Consider the following 18,562-nt stretch of genomic DNA (forward strand, 5'->3'; position numbering starts at 1 on the left):
ACAAGTGGGGACCTTATCAATTCACATTCCTGAGTGAAAAATTAAATTTGAATTTCAGTTAAAGAGCTCTGCAAACTAATCAAAACTTAGAGGATGAATTTTATAGTATATTAATGATACCTCAATAAAGCTGTTTTTAAAAATCAGCCAGCCAAAGGTGGGGGGAGAGCTTGTTAGAGATAATACTGAGAATGAGAGGGGAGAAAATTACTTCTTGGTATTTTTAATGAACACTTAATAAATTTAAGGAGCTGCCCCATTATAGGGAAAGATTAAGGTTGATTTTTTTGTGGTTTGTGGTTTCTTCATAATCATAACTTCTGTGAGGAGGCACCCATTCAAGTAGGACTAAATTAAAACTTGTCATCAGATTGTATATTTCACCCAGAATCATTTTTCCCCCTCAGATATCTGCTTTATCTGACTGTATTTTGAGTCTGAGCAGGCAGCAGGTGGAAGGGAATTTAAATGAAGTTCTAGGTAGAAATAAGGCTTGGTAACTCTCCTTTGCCCAAAGTATAAGTGTCAGAATTTTAACTAGGTTTCTCTTTTGTTTGAAACAGTGATGACTCGTGGCACTGCCTCCAGCCCATCCTATAGATTCATATTGAATGATGGGACAATGCTTAGCGCCCACACCAAGTGTAAACTTTGCTACCCTCAAAGTCCAGACATGCAACCTTTCATCATGGGAATTCATATCATCGACAGGTACTACTTATTTGGAGAGCTTCATATGAAATAAGTCAGTTCACATATCTCTTCTTAGAGAAAAAAGTTTTATATTCTTGATGGCGAGAAAACAAATTTTAAATTAGGCATTAAACTAGCATGATGAGTATATAGTTAATATATCCATACTGAGTTTTATAGTTCTGTCGCCTAACAATAGCTTTGTTGTTTAAAAAGGGAGACAGGAAAGGTGTGGCTGAATATATGCTTAAGGGTTAAAAACCAAAAACGTGGCTAAGAATTTCCACCTTTCCATATGTGAACTTACGGTCTTATAAAAGATTTGAGTTTATTAGTATTGTTATTTTTTAATTTTAAAAGTGCTTTATTTTCATTAGGGCAAAACTCAGTGGCTCCTGAGTTCAAGCTGACAGTTTATCAAACTACAAATTATTAAACTATCCACTTGAGATTTTTTGAATGTCATTGCCTCTAATTTGTTCTCCTCTCAAAATATGTTTTGCACTATTATATATGGTAAATTCATGAAACCATTCTTTTATCCTATGAATTATTCAAAATCCTACATTTACAACTATTTAAAATTTAGCATTAAACAAAAGCAAAGACATTTTCCCTCACTTCATCTTTCTCTCATCTGATATATTTGCTTATGGGAACATGGTAATACCAGTCACAAATCTGTTGTCGTAATTATGGATTTGAGTAAAGAACTTGATGAAAATCTGAATTCAGTATTCTGCATTTTCTAATTTTAGTTTAATTTATGCTTGTGAGTGGAATTAGCACAGTTCTTTTTTTCACATTGTGATTTCTCTTTCAGAACATCTGCTATGTCTGCATGTCACCCTTTTTAATTTTTACATCAGTGACACAGTATTTTCCTTACCCAGTCTTCCTCTTTGGAGTTGAAATACTTAAAAGCTGTAACAAGGGAGTCATAAATAAATACTTTGTAACCAGATAGGTGTGGAAAGTTTCTCTTTTAACTAAAAGTCTTATGTAGTGTTAATTATTTATATGAAATTTTGAAAAGTTTAAAAGTACATATATTGGATTTTTTTCCAAGGCCAAGAAAGGTTTCTCTCCCATTTAACTGAAACCATTATCATATTTACAGGGTCTTAAGCACTATTGCCTATTAAGTGATGCTAATATTTCACAGTAGTACTAACAGTCCACTGCTTTTCTTAGTTTAAAGTGATACAGAAGCTTTTTACTTGATAGTTTGCTACATTAGTGAGATTAATGGTCTTGTTTTATAATATGCATCATAAAAATATTATAATGGAAAACAGTGAAGATCTTTGAATGTCTTTTCCTCCTCTAGGGAACACAGTGGTCTTTCTCCTCAAGATGACACTAATCCTGGAATGTCAATTCCCCGGGTAAACCCTTCCGTCAATCCTAGTATCTCTCCAGCTCACGGTGCGGCCCGTTCAGCTACATTGCCACCATCCAACAACAACGTGGTATCCACCAGAGTAAACCGCCAACAGAGCTCAGACCTTCATAGCAGCAGTCATAGTAATTCTAGCAACAGCCAAGGGAGTTTTGGATGCTCACCTGGAAATCAGATTGTAGCCAGTGTTGCCTTAAACCAGGGACAGGCCAGTTCCCAGAGCACTAATCCCTCTTTAAACCTCAGTAATTCTCCTATGGAAGGTACGGGAATATCCCTTGCACAGTTCATGTCTCCAAGGAGACAAGTTAGTTCTGGATTGGCAACAAGGCCCAGGATGCCAAACAATTCATTTCCTCCTAATATTCCGACATTAAGCTCCCCCGTTAGCATGACAAGTACTGCCTGTAATAATAGTAACCGATCTTATTCAAACATCCCAGTAACACCTTTACAGAGTATGAATGAAGGACCCAATAACTCTGTTGGCTTCTCTGCCAGTTCTCCAGTTCTCAGGCAGATGAGCTCACAGAATTCACCTAACAGATTAAATATACAGCCAGCAAAAGCTGAATCCAAAGATAATAAAGAGATCGCATCCATTTTAAATGAAATGATTCAGTCTGACAACAGCTCTAATGATGGCAAACCTCTGGATTCTGGGCTTCTGCATAACAGTGACAGACTCTCAGATGGAGACAATAAATACTCTCAAACCAGTCACAAACTAGTGCAGCTTTTGACAACAACTGCAGAGCAGCAGTTACGGCATGCTGACATAGACACAAGTTGCAAAGAGGTACTGTCCTGCACAGGCACTCCCAGCTCTGCCTCTGCTAGCTCTTCAAGTGGTTCTTGCCCTTCCTCTCATAGCTCACTGACAGAGCGGCACAAAATCCTACACCGGCTCTTACAGGAGGGTAGCCCCTCGGATATCACAACTTTGTCTGTGGAGCCTGATAAAAAGGACAGTGCATCTACTTCTGTGGCAGTGACTGGACAGGTACAAGGGAACTCCAGTATAAAGCTGGAACTGGATGCTTCAAAGAAAAAAGAATCAAAAGACCATCAGCTCCTACGCTACCTTTTAGATAAAGATGAGAAAGATTTAAGATCCACTCCAAACCTGAGCCTGGATGATGTAAAGGTGAAGGTGGAAAAGAAAGAACAGATGGATCCTTGTAACACAAATCCAGCCCCAATGACCAAACCTGCTCCTGAGGAAATTAAACTGGAGTCACAGAGCCAGGTAGGTAATTCCTTGCTTCACAGAATGAACATTCCTAGTTATTTTTTTCTTTTCATTTATTTTATTCCATCCATAGACCATATTTGGATTCAAGCTATGTTTTGCCTATCCCTTGGGCATATGTTGAAAGGTTAGTTTCGATGGTTGAAAAATTACAGGATGCCCTGAAAAGTTCTCTTTGGAACCTTGGAGGGCGACAATATTAATGTGGCATTCTAAGAAAGTAGATGTTTCTTTCTTTCTATAAAAGCAGAGTTCATATCTTTGGAGGTTTAAAAAAATACCTCCCCTGCCCCCTCCTCCCATCTTCCCACCTATTAAATCCAACTCTTTCAGAATAGAACCTAGAAACCTGTATTTTAAAGATGCTCCCCAGAGAACTCTGATATGTAACTACATTTGGGAACCTCTGATGTAAATGAAATGAGAGAGAAATGTGAGGAGGTGGAAAAAGCTGCCTAGTCTGGCTTGCTTTGCTATTTAATTTCCTTTGAAGCATTTTTTAAAGTCTTTTTCCTTCTCATCTGATTCTAACTGCCCTCAATCCACAACCCCCATCAGAATAGGGACTCTGAGTATTCCGGGTAGTAGGGTATATAACATGCCCTGAAACAGAAGTAAATACAAATAAACCTTTGCGTAAATTGTTATGGATCAGGAACCTCTGTGTTTAGGCTGGGGTAGGGGGTGGAGTGAAAAGTAATAGGCAGCTTCATTTATTGAATAATTGCTGTGGACTCTGAAGGAATTTAAGAGAAACAAAAAATGTGATTCCTCCCTGCTAGGAGCTTGCACATTATTTAGACAGAATATAGACATACATGAAATAGCTGAAAATGTATTCACAAAGCAGTTTATTAATAAGACTTCATTGTGAAACAAGATTCACACTTAGTACGTACAGGTCCTACAGTTTCTTGAGTCAGCTTTATTTTCTTCCCTCGTCTCACAGAAGTCTCTCTCTTCCCTCAGGCATACTGCATTCTAGGCACATGGAAGCCCTTGCCATTCCTGGGATAAGCCATGTCTCTTCTAAGCATCTTCTGCCTTGCTCTCCTTTCTATGTCTGCTGAACTTCTACTCATCCTTCACAAACAATTCAGACATCATTTCTGTAAAGCCTTCCCCAGTAGCCTTAGTTAAACATTGCCTTCCTCTTCACTCATAGTGCTCTGTGTTGTCTCTATTTACTATAACACTATTTGGGTTATTTCTTTACATGTGTGCTCTTTGAGAAGGCTGTCTCTTGGTACAACTAAACTAGTGCTGTGTTTCTAAGCTGAAAAACAGCTTTAAATAATAACTATGTTAAAACTCTCATGCTTTAAAATTAACTTTAAAAGTAACAGCTTTATAAGAAAATACCATTGTGTACAATCTTGGCACATCTGTTTTAGTGCACATGTACATGCATTTCTGCTGAGTTTATACCTGGGAGTGGAATTGCAAGATCGTAAAATATGTATGTGTTCATCTTTAGTAGATAATGCCAGTTTTCCTAGTGTGTGAGAATTCCTTCTAGTTGTTCCATGTCCTTGTTAATACTTGCTGTTGTCAATCTTTTAAATTTTAGCTGTTCTGGGGTCTTGTGTAGTGATATTTCATAGTTTTAATTTGCCTTTCCCTGGTAAACATTTATTGGTCATTTGGATATCTTCTTTTGTAAATAGCCTGTTCAAGTGTTTTGCCCATTTTCCCAATATGTTATATTTTTCCTATTGACCTGTAAGAGTTTTTTATGCATTTTGGGTGAGTCCTTTATTGTTTATATATTTGCAGATATCTTCTCTATGTTGTGCCTTGCCTTTTCTTTCTCTTAATGGTGCTTTTTGTTGGAGTGAAGTTCTTCATTTTAACGTAGTTCAATTTGTCAGTTTTTTCCTTTATTGTTAGTACTTTTTGCACGTGCCACAAAAGACATGTTCAAAAATAGTCATAGTAGTTTAACTTGTATTAGCCAAAACCCAGAAAAACTCCCAAATCCATTACAGTAGAATTGATAAATATATTGTAGCATATTCATACAATGAGATACTATTCAGCAACAAAAACAAAGTGATCTACTGCTAATTGCGACAAGGTGTCTAAACTTCAGAAATGTAACGAAGCCAGACTCTTTAAAAATACATACATGTAATTCTGTTACACAATCTAGAAAGAAATTTTTGTTGAAGTAAATAATGAAACCCAAACAGGTAGACATTTTATGTTGATGAATTATTTTAAGGTAATCATAGTGGAATAATACTGTGAAATAAAGGTCAGTTTTCTCCTGTGCATAGCCACAGACAGATGTAGGAACTCCCTACCTATGCTAGAAGATATGTTTCTTATTCTAGTAAGTCCTTAAGTGGGAAGTGACCTTTCTGGGATCTTTCAAGCTAATATTTATTAAAAATTTTCCCAAACTTTTAAAAATTATTTTAAAAAACAGTGTATGTTTTGCACCATCATAAAGTAAGCCATTTTATAAAATTTTGAAAAATATGACAGAAGATAATCACCCATGATGCTATCGTCATAGCACAGTACTCTCGATATTTCTTTCCAGTTCAGTCTTTTTCCAGTGCATACATTTTATACCGAGATATAGTAGATAAACACTATGTGTATGTTATCTTATATCCTGTAGTATATTAATATCATAAGCATCCACATTTTGTTCCATTGTTAGGTCCTGTTATTTCATTGAGACCCCAATCTTTCTAATTATTTCTTCTTGCTTCGTTCTCTCATAGTCACACTCAATTCATATAGTTTAAAGGAACAACTTGTTTTCTACATTGTTTCAGGTGAAAGTGTAGAATATATTTCCTCTAACTTTGGTTTCCGTTCTTAGTTTACAGCTGATCTTGACCAGTTTGATCAGTTACTACCCACGCTGGAGAAGGCAGCACAGTTGCCAGGCTTATGTGAGACAGAGAGGATGGATGGTGCGGTCACCACTGTAGCCATCAAATCGGAGATTCTGCCAGCTGCACTTCAGACCACCACTGCCAGACCCACTTCCAGGCTGAATAGTATGTGTTGGGGACAGAACTTCATTTTAAATGTTTAATGATAATATGGATTAGTGCTTTGTCTCTCATCATTATTGCACAGGCCTTTTGTTTGTTGAGAGTGAAATGTCTTTTCATTAATGCCACTATTAGTAATACACAGTTACTTTCAGACATATGAGCTTCACTCATCATGTCTATTTTAAGTTATAGTATAACCTCTACTTTTTTGTAATTGATGTTAAGGTGAGAAGTTGATGTTAAGGAGAGCAATTTTGTGTTCTTGCCCAAAACATTCCATAGTAGGACTTTCAGAAATATAATATTGGATCAGATTATGTTTCCCAAAGTGTATTCCTTGAACACTAACCCTATGAAAAAAAGGATTTTGTGCTAACATACACTGGGCAAATGCTACGTGACATATATACCATTCCTCTCTTAAAATTCCACAGTGCGTATTAAAGGTTTTAGGAAGTCCTGTGTTAGGTGAACTAGTTTATATATTTTAAAAATTGTTTTGCTTTATCTTTGTGCCAGTTCATTGTTTTTTAATTTAAAACAAAATTTTAAACAATTTTTAAAGTTTACAGTCCATTTACAATTATTACAGAATATTGACTATATTCCCCATGTTGTACAATACATCCTTGTAGCCTGTCTTACAAGTTAAATTTAATTTAAAGATTTCTTTAACCCAGCATTTGCCAAACTTTTCTTGATTATGGAATTCCTTTTCTCAAGTAATACATGTTACCCACAGAATGAGTTTTTCATGGGGCACTGTTTAGGAGACATCTATGTTGAAATAGGTCATGACTCCTCTAGCCCATGTTAGCATTCTCCTACTTAAGAGACACTTTGAATAGTATACTTCCAATTCATGAAGATAGTTTTCACCCATCAAATTTTGAAGTTGAAAAAAATAGTGGTGATAATTCCATTGTGTGACCTTGAAAGTGAAGGAAACTAACCAGCTCACTTTCAAAATTTGCCTGTCCCTCTTCTAATGGGACCAGATGTGGGCCTTGTTTATTTCAGTCTGACTACAGCTTTTAGCTGGCATGACACAATTCCCAAAAGCTTACCAAGATTTTCAGACATCTGGAAAGAAAAATCTCAAGTCATCTCTGACATTTTTGGAAGCAGTTTTTCAGCTGACCAGAACACTAGATGAGAGCAGGAGCCTAGGTTCAAGACTCATATTTCCCGTTTATTAACGGTAATACCTTAAGCACATGAATTTTCTGAGTCTCATTCTCTTTATCTGCAAAATAAGAATTAGATGAAACAACTTCAGAAGTCTTCTGATTGAAATAGAGATTCCAGACTCTGGGATATCCGGCACAGTTGGGGAACCAATGAGGTGTAAGGCTAAGAGGAGATAAAGTGAAAGTCTGCATATTGATTGGTTTCATCCTTATCCTTCCCCTTCCAATGTGGGAGACTGGAGGGGTTATCTCAGGAGATACCAAATGGCCAGAAAGAAGGTGTCTGGATATTGGTATGTATGGGGAAATCCCTAGAATGCAAAGGTCATGCTACCATCTAAGCATCCAACGGTGAAGGCTACCAGCAGACACAAGCCTCACACTGAGCCTAACCAGTCAGTGTTTTAGAACACTGTGTCTGTTTAGAATAGACACAGCCAAAGATAATCAGGACTTTGAAGGAAGTCTGTAACTTGAAAGAGAGCAAACAAAACAAGGTCGATCTTAACTTTTTCTTCCCTGCTTTCTATGTCTTTTTGTCTTTTTGTTCTTTCTGACAGCTTTTCTCAGCTTTATTTTCTAATATTTCTCTTGCAATTAAAAAATTTTGGATACCTAATTTCCAAAAATTCTTTCTTGCTTTTTGTCCCTTTTTTCTTCCCATGTTATTCATGGATGAAATATCTTTTCAAAAATTTTTTAGTCTATACACTCATTGTATACTTCCTTTGCATACTCTTTTTTTGTTTGTTTGACAGGTCCTAGAAGATATACTTCAGCGAACAGGGAGAAAACCAAAAAAGAAAAACAGGGTCCAGGGGAAACAGAGGATCTGAAGGGAAGTCCAGGAATAATCAGCAAGATTAGGGAACAACCAGTGTTGATTAGAGCAGGGGGCCTGAGTCCTCTGGAAAGGCGGCCTCCAAGGGAGAAATTAAATTTATCTCTTTGAGTTTATAGGAAATATTAATGATAGATTTATGTCAAAAATGTTGAAGCATCCAAAAAATTCTCCTAGAAAAGCAGGAAAATGAAAAAAAAGATAATTTAAAAATAATAATAAGATAATTGTTAACTCCAGAAAAAAGAAATCATGATATAAGAAAGGATGTTTGAACATAGTACACGACATGACTTAGCAGTGAGTAATATTTGTGTAGTCATAAGAATCTAAATATTAACTTTTTATTTTATAAAGAACTGTGATCTCTGTTAGGGAATTGAGGGCACAGGAGGTAATAAGAGAGGTGATGTGAGAGAACTAAAACCCCATCTATCATGACGGGGAGTCAGAAATCTAAAATGGAGATATTTTAGAAATAATTAGGCAAATGCTAAAGAAAACAGCTACACAAGTTGTGAACGGTTGCCTCTGTTGAAAGGGAAATAATTAAAGGATCGGAAGGGGCAAGACAGGAAACTGCTTTTATTCATAATAGGCCTTTTGGTCCTGACTTTTAAATTTATGTATATGTGTTAATTTGATGAAAATTAAAGTTAATAAAAATAGAAGGGGGACTTCCCTGGTGGCGCAGTGGTTAAGAATCCGCCTGCCAATGCAGGGGACATGGGTTCAAGCCCTGGTCTGGGAAGATCCCACATGCCGTGGGGCTACTAAGCCCGTGTGCCACAACTACTGAGCCTGCGCTCTAGAGCCCACGAGCCACAACTACTGAGCTTGTGTGCCACAACTGCTGAAGCCCGTGCACCTAGAGCCTGTGCTCCGCAACACAAGAAGCCATCACAGTGAGAAGCCCGCACACCTCTAGAAAGAGTAGACCCTGCTTGCTGCAACTAGAGAAGGCCGTGTGCAGCAAGACCCAACGCAGCCAAAAATAAATAAATAAATGAATTAATTAAAAATAAAAATAGAAGGTGTCTTCTAGCTCTACAAGTCTGTGAAAGTGGAGTGTTTTTCATTCATAATCTGTCTTGAGGCAAATAGCTCTTTTTTCTTTCTTGAGATTTCCTCCCCTGAATACAGCTCCAAGTATAAAAGTTTGTAAATAGGCCAGAATCTGTTAAACCCTGTGCTGTAGTATTGCTGAAGGCCAGAAGCATGGAGGGGAAGAAATTGAGGTAAATGAGGGGAGGGTGATAGCTGCAGACAGTGTTTACAAAGTTTCCATACCGACAAGAAAAAAGGTTTCAAGAGGCATAAGGCTAAGGAAACAAGTTGGGCAGGAGAAAGGAAAAGATAACAAAAGACTGGAGAAGGAAAAAGAAAGAAAAAATGAAGATGAGGACAAAAATATGATAGCTTATAAAGGGAAGAGAACAGCCTCTGATTCTCTGCCCCCTCTAGCATCTACACTGCCCACCACTACCTTTCACTAGAGCCAGAGTCCATTATCCAGTAGCTGATTCCATGTCTAGACTTTGTGCCCAAAGGTCTCACATAAGACAGTTTAATTATAGTATTTCACCACCTGAGATATACCTATTAGAACTTCTGGATCTGTCTGCCATGTCACTTATCTTTTCTGTAATACTTTGCACTGTATTCTGAGAGAGTCTCTGGGCCAGCTTTTCTGGATCAAAACTGAATCTTCAACCATATCCATTCTACTCTTCAGTCAGTCTATTGAGTTCTTTTAATTGTGGCGATCACGTTTTTAGAAATTTTTTTTCATAGAAGTCTATTACCATTTATGTATATGATAGACTTTTTTTTTTTTTTTTTTTTTTTGCGGTACTCAGGCCTCTCACTGTTGTGGCCTCTCCCATTGCGGAGCACAGGCTCTGGACACGCAGGCTCAGCAGCCATGGCTCACAGGCCTAGCTGCTCCACAGCATGTGGGATCTTCCCGGACCAGGGCACGAACCCGTGTCCCCTGCATCGGCAGGTGGACTCTCAACCACTGCGCCACCGGGGAAGCCCTATGATAGACTTTTAAATCTGTGTTATGATAAATTTAGCATATTACTTTAGGGCTCATCTATTTTCTGTAGCAACCCTTTTTCCTTCAAAGTTTCTTTCTTTCTTTGTCAAATTTGCTATCTTTCTTTTCTGCTGTTGACTTTTCTTGAATGTTTGGTAAATCAGGGCTGTCTGCCCATATGTACTGAAAAAGACCTAGAATGAAACATCTTGTTAGCTAGAGTGTTTCTTTAGCTAAAGTGAGAGGCCTTTTGCTCTGGCAGTGAATGTAGGTTCTGATTATAGAGGCCCTGATTCTTAGTTGTCTGTTGTGAAGGAGTGGGGGTTGATGATGGGGAAATCCCTCGTGGCAGCCCTCACACCCACTTTGGGAGATTCCCTGGGCAGAACTCCCACACTGAGTCATGTACTCACCACTTTAATCCCATGGGCAGACGCCAGAGTCAGCTGCACTCAGAGCAGGGCCTGGTGACAGCTGTTCAGTTGTCCTTTAATTATCCCAGCAATCACCCATGGCCTGTTCCTTTACACGCTCGAATGACCACTGAACCTGGAGTTGTTCTAGTGTTCTTCTGAGAAAAAACCCCTTTTTGGAAAATCTCCTCTTTGTCCTGATGTAAAGTTTTTAGTTTAGGTCAATTTCACCATCAGTTTTATCTTTCCATCTGTTTTATTTTTCAGAAATTCTTCATTGTTCTGGTTAGCTGCCATGCTGCTTCTTTTGCCTCTCCTTCAGCTGTAGATTTGGTTTCCCCTTTTAATTTCTTTTGTTTCAGTGATAATTTTACACATCAAATAAAATATAGAGGGGCTTCCCTGGTGGCACAGTGGTTGAGAGTCCGCCTGCCGATGCAGGGGACACGGGTTCATGCCCCGGTCTGGGAAGATCCCACATGCCGCGGAGCGGCTGGGCCCGTGAGCCATGGCTGCTGGGCCTCCGCTTCCGGAGCCTGTGCTCCGCAACGGGAGAGGCCACAGCGGTGAGAGGCCCGCGTACCGCAAAAAAAAAAATATATATATATATATTTCACATTGAACCAGAAATTTTCCTTAGATCTATTTACATATGAGGAAACTAAGGTCTTAAGTTCCAGAGAAAGAAAACAAAACACACACAAACAAAAACTTGCCCAAAGTTATCCAGTTAGTATATGCAGAACCAGGATTTAAATTTCAGTCTGCCTGGTTTCAAAACACATTGTTTATATGCACACACACAACCATGCAGTGTGACCAAGTGACTTAAATAATTTTGTTAGAAATGTACTACAAGAACACATCAAGAGACAACTTAGGAGGATGTTGATCAAAATATACATAATGTGCTTTCTTGGCAGTACCTTCAGAACCTCTACTCTGTCCTTTTGACCATCTTTAAATTTCTATCCCTTGAGGGTGGATTTGACTTTTGAAGTTTTGTGAAGTTATCTGGAGCCAAATTTGTTGATCTGAAAAGAATAATACTTTTTAAAACATCAGAACCAAAATTAGATGTAGTTATAAGGAGAAGTATTTTCTTGAAGGACTTGTATACTGGTTAAGACAGTCCTAGAAGAATTCCAAAAATATTTGAACATTGGCAACATCACTGAAGTAAGGAGTGACCTACTGAGGTGCTTGTTTTTATGTTCTATGAACATACAGATTCTGAGATGATTATTTTTAAAATCTTATTAATCTGTAGTACATTAGTAGTGTTCATAACTCTAGAAATAAATGTTTCACATAAAACATTTTCAGTACTTAAAAACTCCATTTTTAGTTCCCTGTTTCTGAGGTTGTGTTTAGTGTGTTGTGGCTATCGGTAGGCATCTTTTGCTAGTACAAAACTATAATGAATAATCTTATGTAGAGATAGTTGACCACATTTGAGAGTATATCTGAAATATAAATTCTGAACAGAATTGCTGGGTCAAAGGGTAGACAGATTTTGCCAAATGGCCTTTCTTATGCCAGTTTACACTCTAACTGATAATGTTCCTCTTTCCACACATCCTTTCTAATAAGTTGAATTATGCACTTTCTCATCTTTGCCAATTTGATGTGTTTTTTTTAAGTATCTCAATGTAGTTTTAATCTGTATTTCTTTTATTGTGAATTAGGTTGATCATTTTTCAGTGATTTCATGTGACCTGTTTATATTCTCTGACCATATATCTATTGGGCTATTCAGTTTTTATCTTATTGATTTATAGTTCTTTTGTATAGTAATTAGTCAAATAAAACATTGTAACTGCTGTGCGTAGTTAACAGCCAAACGTAACACAAAACTGAACCAGAAGTCTCTTTACCAACAGCTGAAGAAAATTAACTGTGAACATCACAATCACTAGATGCTGAATCAACTCTTAGTGGAGTAAAGTATGCAAAAGCCACTCTCTTGATTAGACAATGCTTTCTACTTTGTTTGCAGAAGTTTTTAAATTTTTTAATAATATAAGGTTTTTTAAGCTGGAATCACTGTGGCTCATGGGGATATAAAGTTTTCTTTTAACCATGTTTAAAATGGAGAAAATATGATGTTGAGCCCTTTGTTCAGATGATTAAAAAAAAAAAAGCATTAATAGCTTGATCGGGAATCGCTAAGAGCTTGTTTCCTACCCCCGCTTCAGCTGCCTCTCTCCAACAGAGACTAGTAAATGCAGTAATGCGTCCCTTTAAAAATTACTATGCCTGTCTTGTGTAACATATATACATACTTACTCATGTTTGCAATAGAGACACAAACATGACCAAAAATAGTAGGTTTATTCCCTGGACAAAGAGAGATAAAGTGTGTATTTCGTAAAACATTCCAGCAAATCCTCGCGTTTTTTTATGTAAGTGAGTTTCTAAAGGAAGTCCTAAAAGGTTGAAGTGACTTTTAGAATAAAAACCAACTTCTTTTAAGCATACAGCCTATGCAAACAAAGCTTTTAATTGAATCAGTGATCGATTTCTTTGTATTTTCCCCCCCTTTTCACCAAATTTAGCACGTGAATCTTACTTTATTTTGAAAATATTTTATCCAACTTGTTTTCTTAACCTTTTTTCCCATCAAGACTACTAAAATGAGATACTGTGTCCTATTACTGAGTCAAATAAACTATCCTGTAATACTAAGTATTGATGGTAGACAGCCATGTAAATTTTCTTTGACTCTTAAATATAATTATTTTGTTTAGGTTAGATTTCTAAAATGGAATAAGATTGAAAAATTAATGTGTGGAGCAGAGCAATGAGACAGCTTTAGATAATCTTTGACCAACATCCTGACTGAAGTAATGAGAGGAATTAAGTGATGACTTTCCTGTCACCGTTTATTGTTGTTGTTTGGTATTTTTTTGTTTGCTTTGTTTTTTTTTTTCCCCCAGAACCCTTTAGAATTTGATTTCTCTATCATTTGTCATGATAAAGAAGACAAGTTTAATTGCAGGCTATAATTCTTTGCATGTAGAAGTGAATGTGCTTTTATATGGACTCCTATATTTCATTCATACTAAATATTGAGTATATTTCACATAAAAGTGAGCCTAACATGTTTTGTGTAGTTAATAATGATCAGTATCCAGCATTAAATAAATTTGGGGAGCATCCTTAAATCTACTTATTCTTCATTCATTAGAATGAGGAATTCTACCTAATTATGTTTTTTCTTAAGCCACCAAGGCTTTCTTAGTTTTTGTTTTTAGTTTGCTAGGGCTGCCATAATAATAAAATACCACAGACCACTGGTATTTTATTGCCAGAAATTTATTTTCTCACAATCTGAAGGCTTGAAGTCCAAGGTTAAGGGGTTAGCAGGTTTGGTGTCTTCTGAGGCCTCTCTCACTAGCTTGCAGATGGCTTCCTTCTTACTATGTCCTCTTGGCCGTCCCTCTGTCTGTGTTGTCTGTGTCCTAATCACCTCTTCTTTTAAGAACACCAGTCATATTAAATTAGAGCCCACCCTAACGACTCTGTTTCAACTTAGTCACTTCACTCAAAGCCCTGTCCCCAAATACAGTCATATTCTGAAGTACTAGAGGTTAAGGCTTCAACATATGAATTTTGTTCTCTTTAGAGATAACAAATAACCATGAGAAACACTAAAAGAAAATAAAGTAATCCTTAATCTCACAACCTAAAATCTACCAAGGGTATATAGCCTACGAGCATTTTTTCTATTAATATATATGAAATAGCTTATAAAAACAGAATCATCCTGAACATAATGTCTTGGATTATACTTTTTTTCTTTTTCATTTATCAGCATGTTATAAATATCTGTACCATAATTCATTAATCAATCAGCAAATTTCTGGTATTTAGGTTATTTACAGTTCTTTCCTACAATAAATAGTACAGAAATAAACCAAAAAAATTGCCCACACAAAAACGTTCTAAAGTGCACAAACTATTTTCTTCTATTACAAGACATAATTCAACCCCTTTTTTCATTCATCATTATAGACATCAATTAGTTATACTGTTATTGTACAGCTATAGTCTCAGTTAACAACTGTAGAGTTTTGTCCCCAGACTGCAGTGCCCTTTAGTTTCTGTTCCTGCCTTTTATAGAACATATTTTATCTTTTACTTGCGGCTCTCATTTTATGACAGTAACATTGTCCCTACTTATAGCATATTCTAATATGGTGTAGACTGAATAAGCAGTTAACCAAATTGTTATGATTGTCTTTAAAATAAATAATTTCAGACAAAGTCCTAAGTGATTCTCTTATGGTAATATATAAAAACTTTTAACATCGGACTTCCTTTTCTCACTTTCTCATTTACTTACTATGTGGTCACATTCTAGATAATTTAAGTTTCTGAATAAGTGACTTTTGTATCACTGAGGTGGTATTTTATAGGGGAAATCTCACTCTACTGTACAATATGTAACTTCTTAAAAGTATTATCGTCTTATCTTCCATTGTAATATGTCCTGACTTCTTACCTTTTCTTCTTTAACCAGGATTACCTGAGCTGGAATTGGAAGCAATTGATAACCAGTTTGGACAACCAGGAAGTGGTGATCAGGTTCCATGGACAAATAACACAGTGACAGCTGTAAATCAGAATAAGCCAGAGGAGTGAGTAATGCATTTTGTATATTATGAAGTATCAGATACCAGCTTCTACAGCAAAGAACTACTTTTCCCAAACTAGATTCCAGTCTGTATTGGTAATTTGTGAGATATTAATAGAAGTGAAGGTTTAATGAAAAGGATGGAGGAGGACACCGAATCAAACAGATTTATTTATTGCATGACTGCAAGGCTAGTGTACATTGTAATTATCAGGAGGCTGATATAGTATGCAGCTGTTGTTTTATTTTTCATCTCTTACTTTTCTTTGATTGATTACCATAAAATTCCTGGGACCTGTGGATGAATTGGCCTCAGCACAACAACTATGTTGCCCTTTATTTTGTCCAGCTTTTCTCTTTGTTTGGAGCAAGAGTGGATAAGAAGGGAAGGTACTTTCCACATCTACTCAATGTCCCGTCTTAATTGGAATTTAATTTCTTAATCCACACAGGTAGCTCCATTCCAACACATAGACTATATCTCATATATAGCAACCAAAGGATGAGTAGGTAATATTGAGTGTGGAGACTTAACTGTGAACTATAGTCCCATTTACCTTCCCAAAAGAAGAATCCTTATAATTGTATTATTATACAAGTAGTATTAGTACTAGTATTATCTTCTATGTATTTCTAAGTTTTATGCATCAGTTGGTATCAGTTTGGATTAGACTACATATTTCCTACATGTAATCAACAATTTATTGCTTAACACTGAGCATGTTGCATTTTTACAGTTTGATTTCTTTTGTAAATGATAATCATATCATGTTATCAATATAATTTGATCATCTTTGAAAGTTAAGTAATATAATGTGTACTGTTTTGATTATGGTTCAATTATCAATAATTAATGGCACCCATAGAATAAATTGTATAAATCTTGATATAGACTAAATGATTTTTTTCTGAGTTTTTGGTTGATTTTTATTTTTTACTTCTGTTAAAACTTATTTTCTCTTAACTATGTTTGGTTAATTTTTCAGGCTATTTCTGTAAGCTAACATGAAGACTATGCAAATAAAATTCAATGATTGACAAAATAATGAAAAATATATTCAAGCTACATACCAAACATTCATAAATTTTTGCCCATTAAGTATAGAAAATTTCATTGCATAAGAATTGGTTAAAAAAGCATCTCAACAGAGAATTTCCTAGAACTACATTTGCATATATATGTGTGTGTGTGTGTGTGTGTGTGTGTATATTTGCATTCTTAAGGTTGAATACTTACTTGCTATATCAGTCTTAAACTTTCTTATCTTTTGATTCTGCAGCCAGTGCATTAGTTCACAGTTAGATGAGCTTCTCTGTCCACCAACAACAGTCGAAGGAAGAAATGATGAGAAGGCTCTTCTTGAACAGCTGGTATCCTTCCTCAGTGGCAAAGATGAAACTGAGCTAGCTGAACTAGACAGAGCTCTGGGAATTGACAAACTTGTTCAGGTATTTACTAAAGTTGGCATTATTTAAATGATGGAGCCCTGAAAGCTAGAAAATTATTTTTAAGCAAGACTTTTTCGTATTACTCTCACTGTGTTTTACCTGTTTTATAATTTACCCTTGTGAAAGTTATCAAAATATATAATAGTTAAATAATGGGCTTTTTAAACAAAAATATCTTAATAATTAGAATTAGAAATAATTAGAATTAGAGAGTTTTAGCCTTTTACTATGGAACATAATCTTAGAAGCTCCCCCTAGAAAAGAATCCATATTTTATATCATCACTTCTTATTTTAGGACTTAATTTGTCCTTCATTCATGCTACACTTCAACCTATGTTCCATGACATTCCAACTTCCAGGTTAGTGTTTTTCAGACTTTGTAGTTAAAAGATCACTTTAGTGCATCATGACCATTATTTTTTTTTTAACATCTTTATTAGAGTATAATTGCTTTACAATGGTGTGTCAGTTTCTGCTTTATAACAAAGTGAATCAGTTATACATATACAAATGTCCCCATATGTCTTCCCTCTTGCATCTCCCTCCCTCCTACCCTCCCTATCCCACCCCTCTAGGTGGTCACAAAGCACCGAGCTGATCTCCCTGTGCTATGCTGCTGCTTCCCACTCTAGCTATCTCTTTTACGTTTGGTAGTGTATATATGTCCACGCCACTCTCTCACTTTGTCCCAGGTTACCCTTCCCCCTCCCCGTATCCTCAAGTCCATTCTCTAGTAGGTCTGCATCTTTATTCCGGTCTTGCCCGTAGTTTCTTCTGACCATTTTCTCTTTTTTTTAGATTCCATATATATGTATTAGCATACGGTATTTGTTTTTCTCTTTCTGACTTACTTCACTCTGTATGACAAACTCTAGGTCCATCCACCTCCCTACAAATAACTCAGTTTCGTTCCTTTTTATGGCTGAGTAATATTCCATTGTATATATGTGCCATATCTTCTTTATCCATTCATCTGTTGATGGACACTTAGGTTGCTTCCATGTCCTGGCTACATTCCCACCAACAGTGCAAGAGGGTTCCCTTTTCTCCACACCCTCTCCAGCATTTATTGTTTGTAGATTTTTTGATGATGGCCATTCTGACCGGTGTGAGATAATCTCATTGTAGTTTTGATTTGCATTTCGCTAATGATAAATGATGTTGAGCATTCTTTCATGTGTTTGTTGGCAATCTGTATATCTTCTTTGGAGAAATGTCTATTTAGTTCTTCTGCCCATTTTTGGATTGGGTAGTATGTTTTTTTTGTTATTGAGCTGCAAGAGTTGCTTATAAATTTTGGATATTAATCCTTTGTCAGTTGCTTCATTTGCAAATATTTTCTCCCATTCTGAGGGTTGTCTTTTGGTCTTGTTTATGGTATCCTTTGCTGTGCAAAAGCTTTTAAGTTTCATTAGGTCCCATTTGTTTATTTTTGTTTTTATTTCCATTTCTCTAGGAGATGGGTCAAAAAGGATCTTGCTGTGATTTATGTCATAGAGTGTTCTGCCTATGTTTTCCTCTAAGAGTTTGATAGTGTCTGGACTTACATTTAGATCTTTAACCCATTTTGAGTTTATTTTTGTGTATGGTATTAGGGAGTGTTCTAATTTCATACTCTTACAT

General features: G+C 36.3%; 1 protein-coding gene across 1 annotated transcript in view; it reads left to right on the forward strand.

Annotated features, from left to right (window-relative positions):
- The window catches only part of NCOA1 (nuclear receptor coactivator 1), a 269,372-nt gene that overhangs the window by 199,074 nt on the left and 51,736 nt on the right, over positions 1–18,562 (forward strand). Inside the window, exons 11-15 of the mRNA XM_024118606.3 lie at positions 564–711; positions 2,024–3,344; positions 6,184–6,364; positions 15,375–15,492; positions 16,769–16,937. Of these exons, the coding sequence (XP_023974374.1) occupies positions 564–711; positions 2,024–3,344; positions 6,184–6,364; positions 15,375–15,492; positions 16,769–16,937 (1,937 nt within the window). The remainder of the gene's footprint in view (positions 1–563; positions 712–2,023; positions 3,345–6,183; positions 6,365–15,374; positions 15,493–16,768; positions 16,938–18,562) is intronic.

This window comes from Physeter macrocephalus, chromosome 12 (genome assembly GCF_002837175.3).
Source record: "Physeter macrocephalus isolate SW-GA chromosome 12, ASM283717v5, whole genome shotgun sequence".
NCBI lineage: Eukaryota > Metazoa > Chordata > Mammalia > Artiodactyla > Physeteridae > Physeter > Physeter macrocephalus.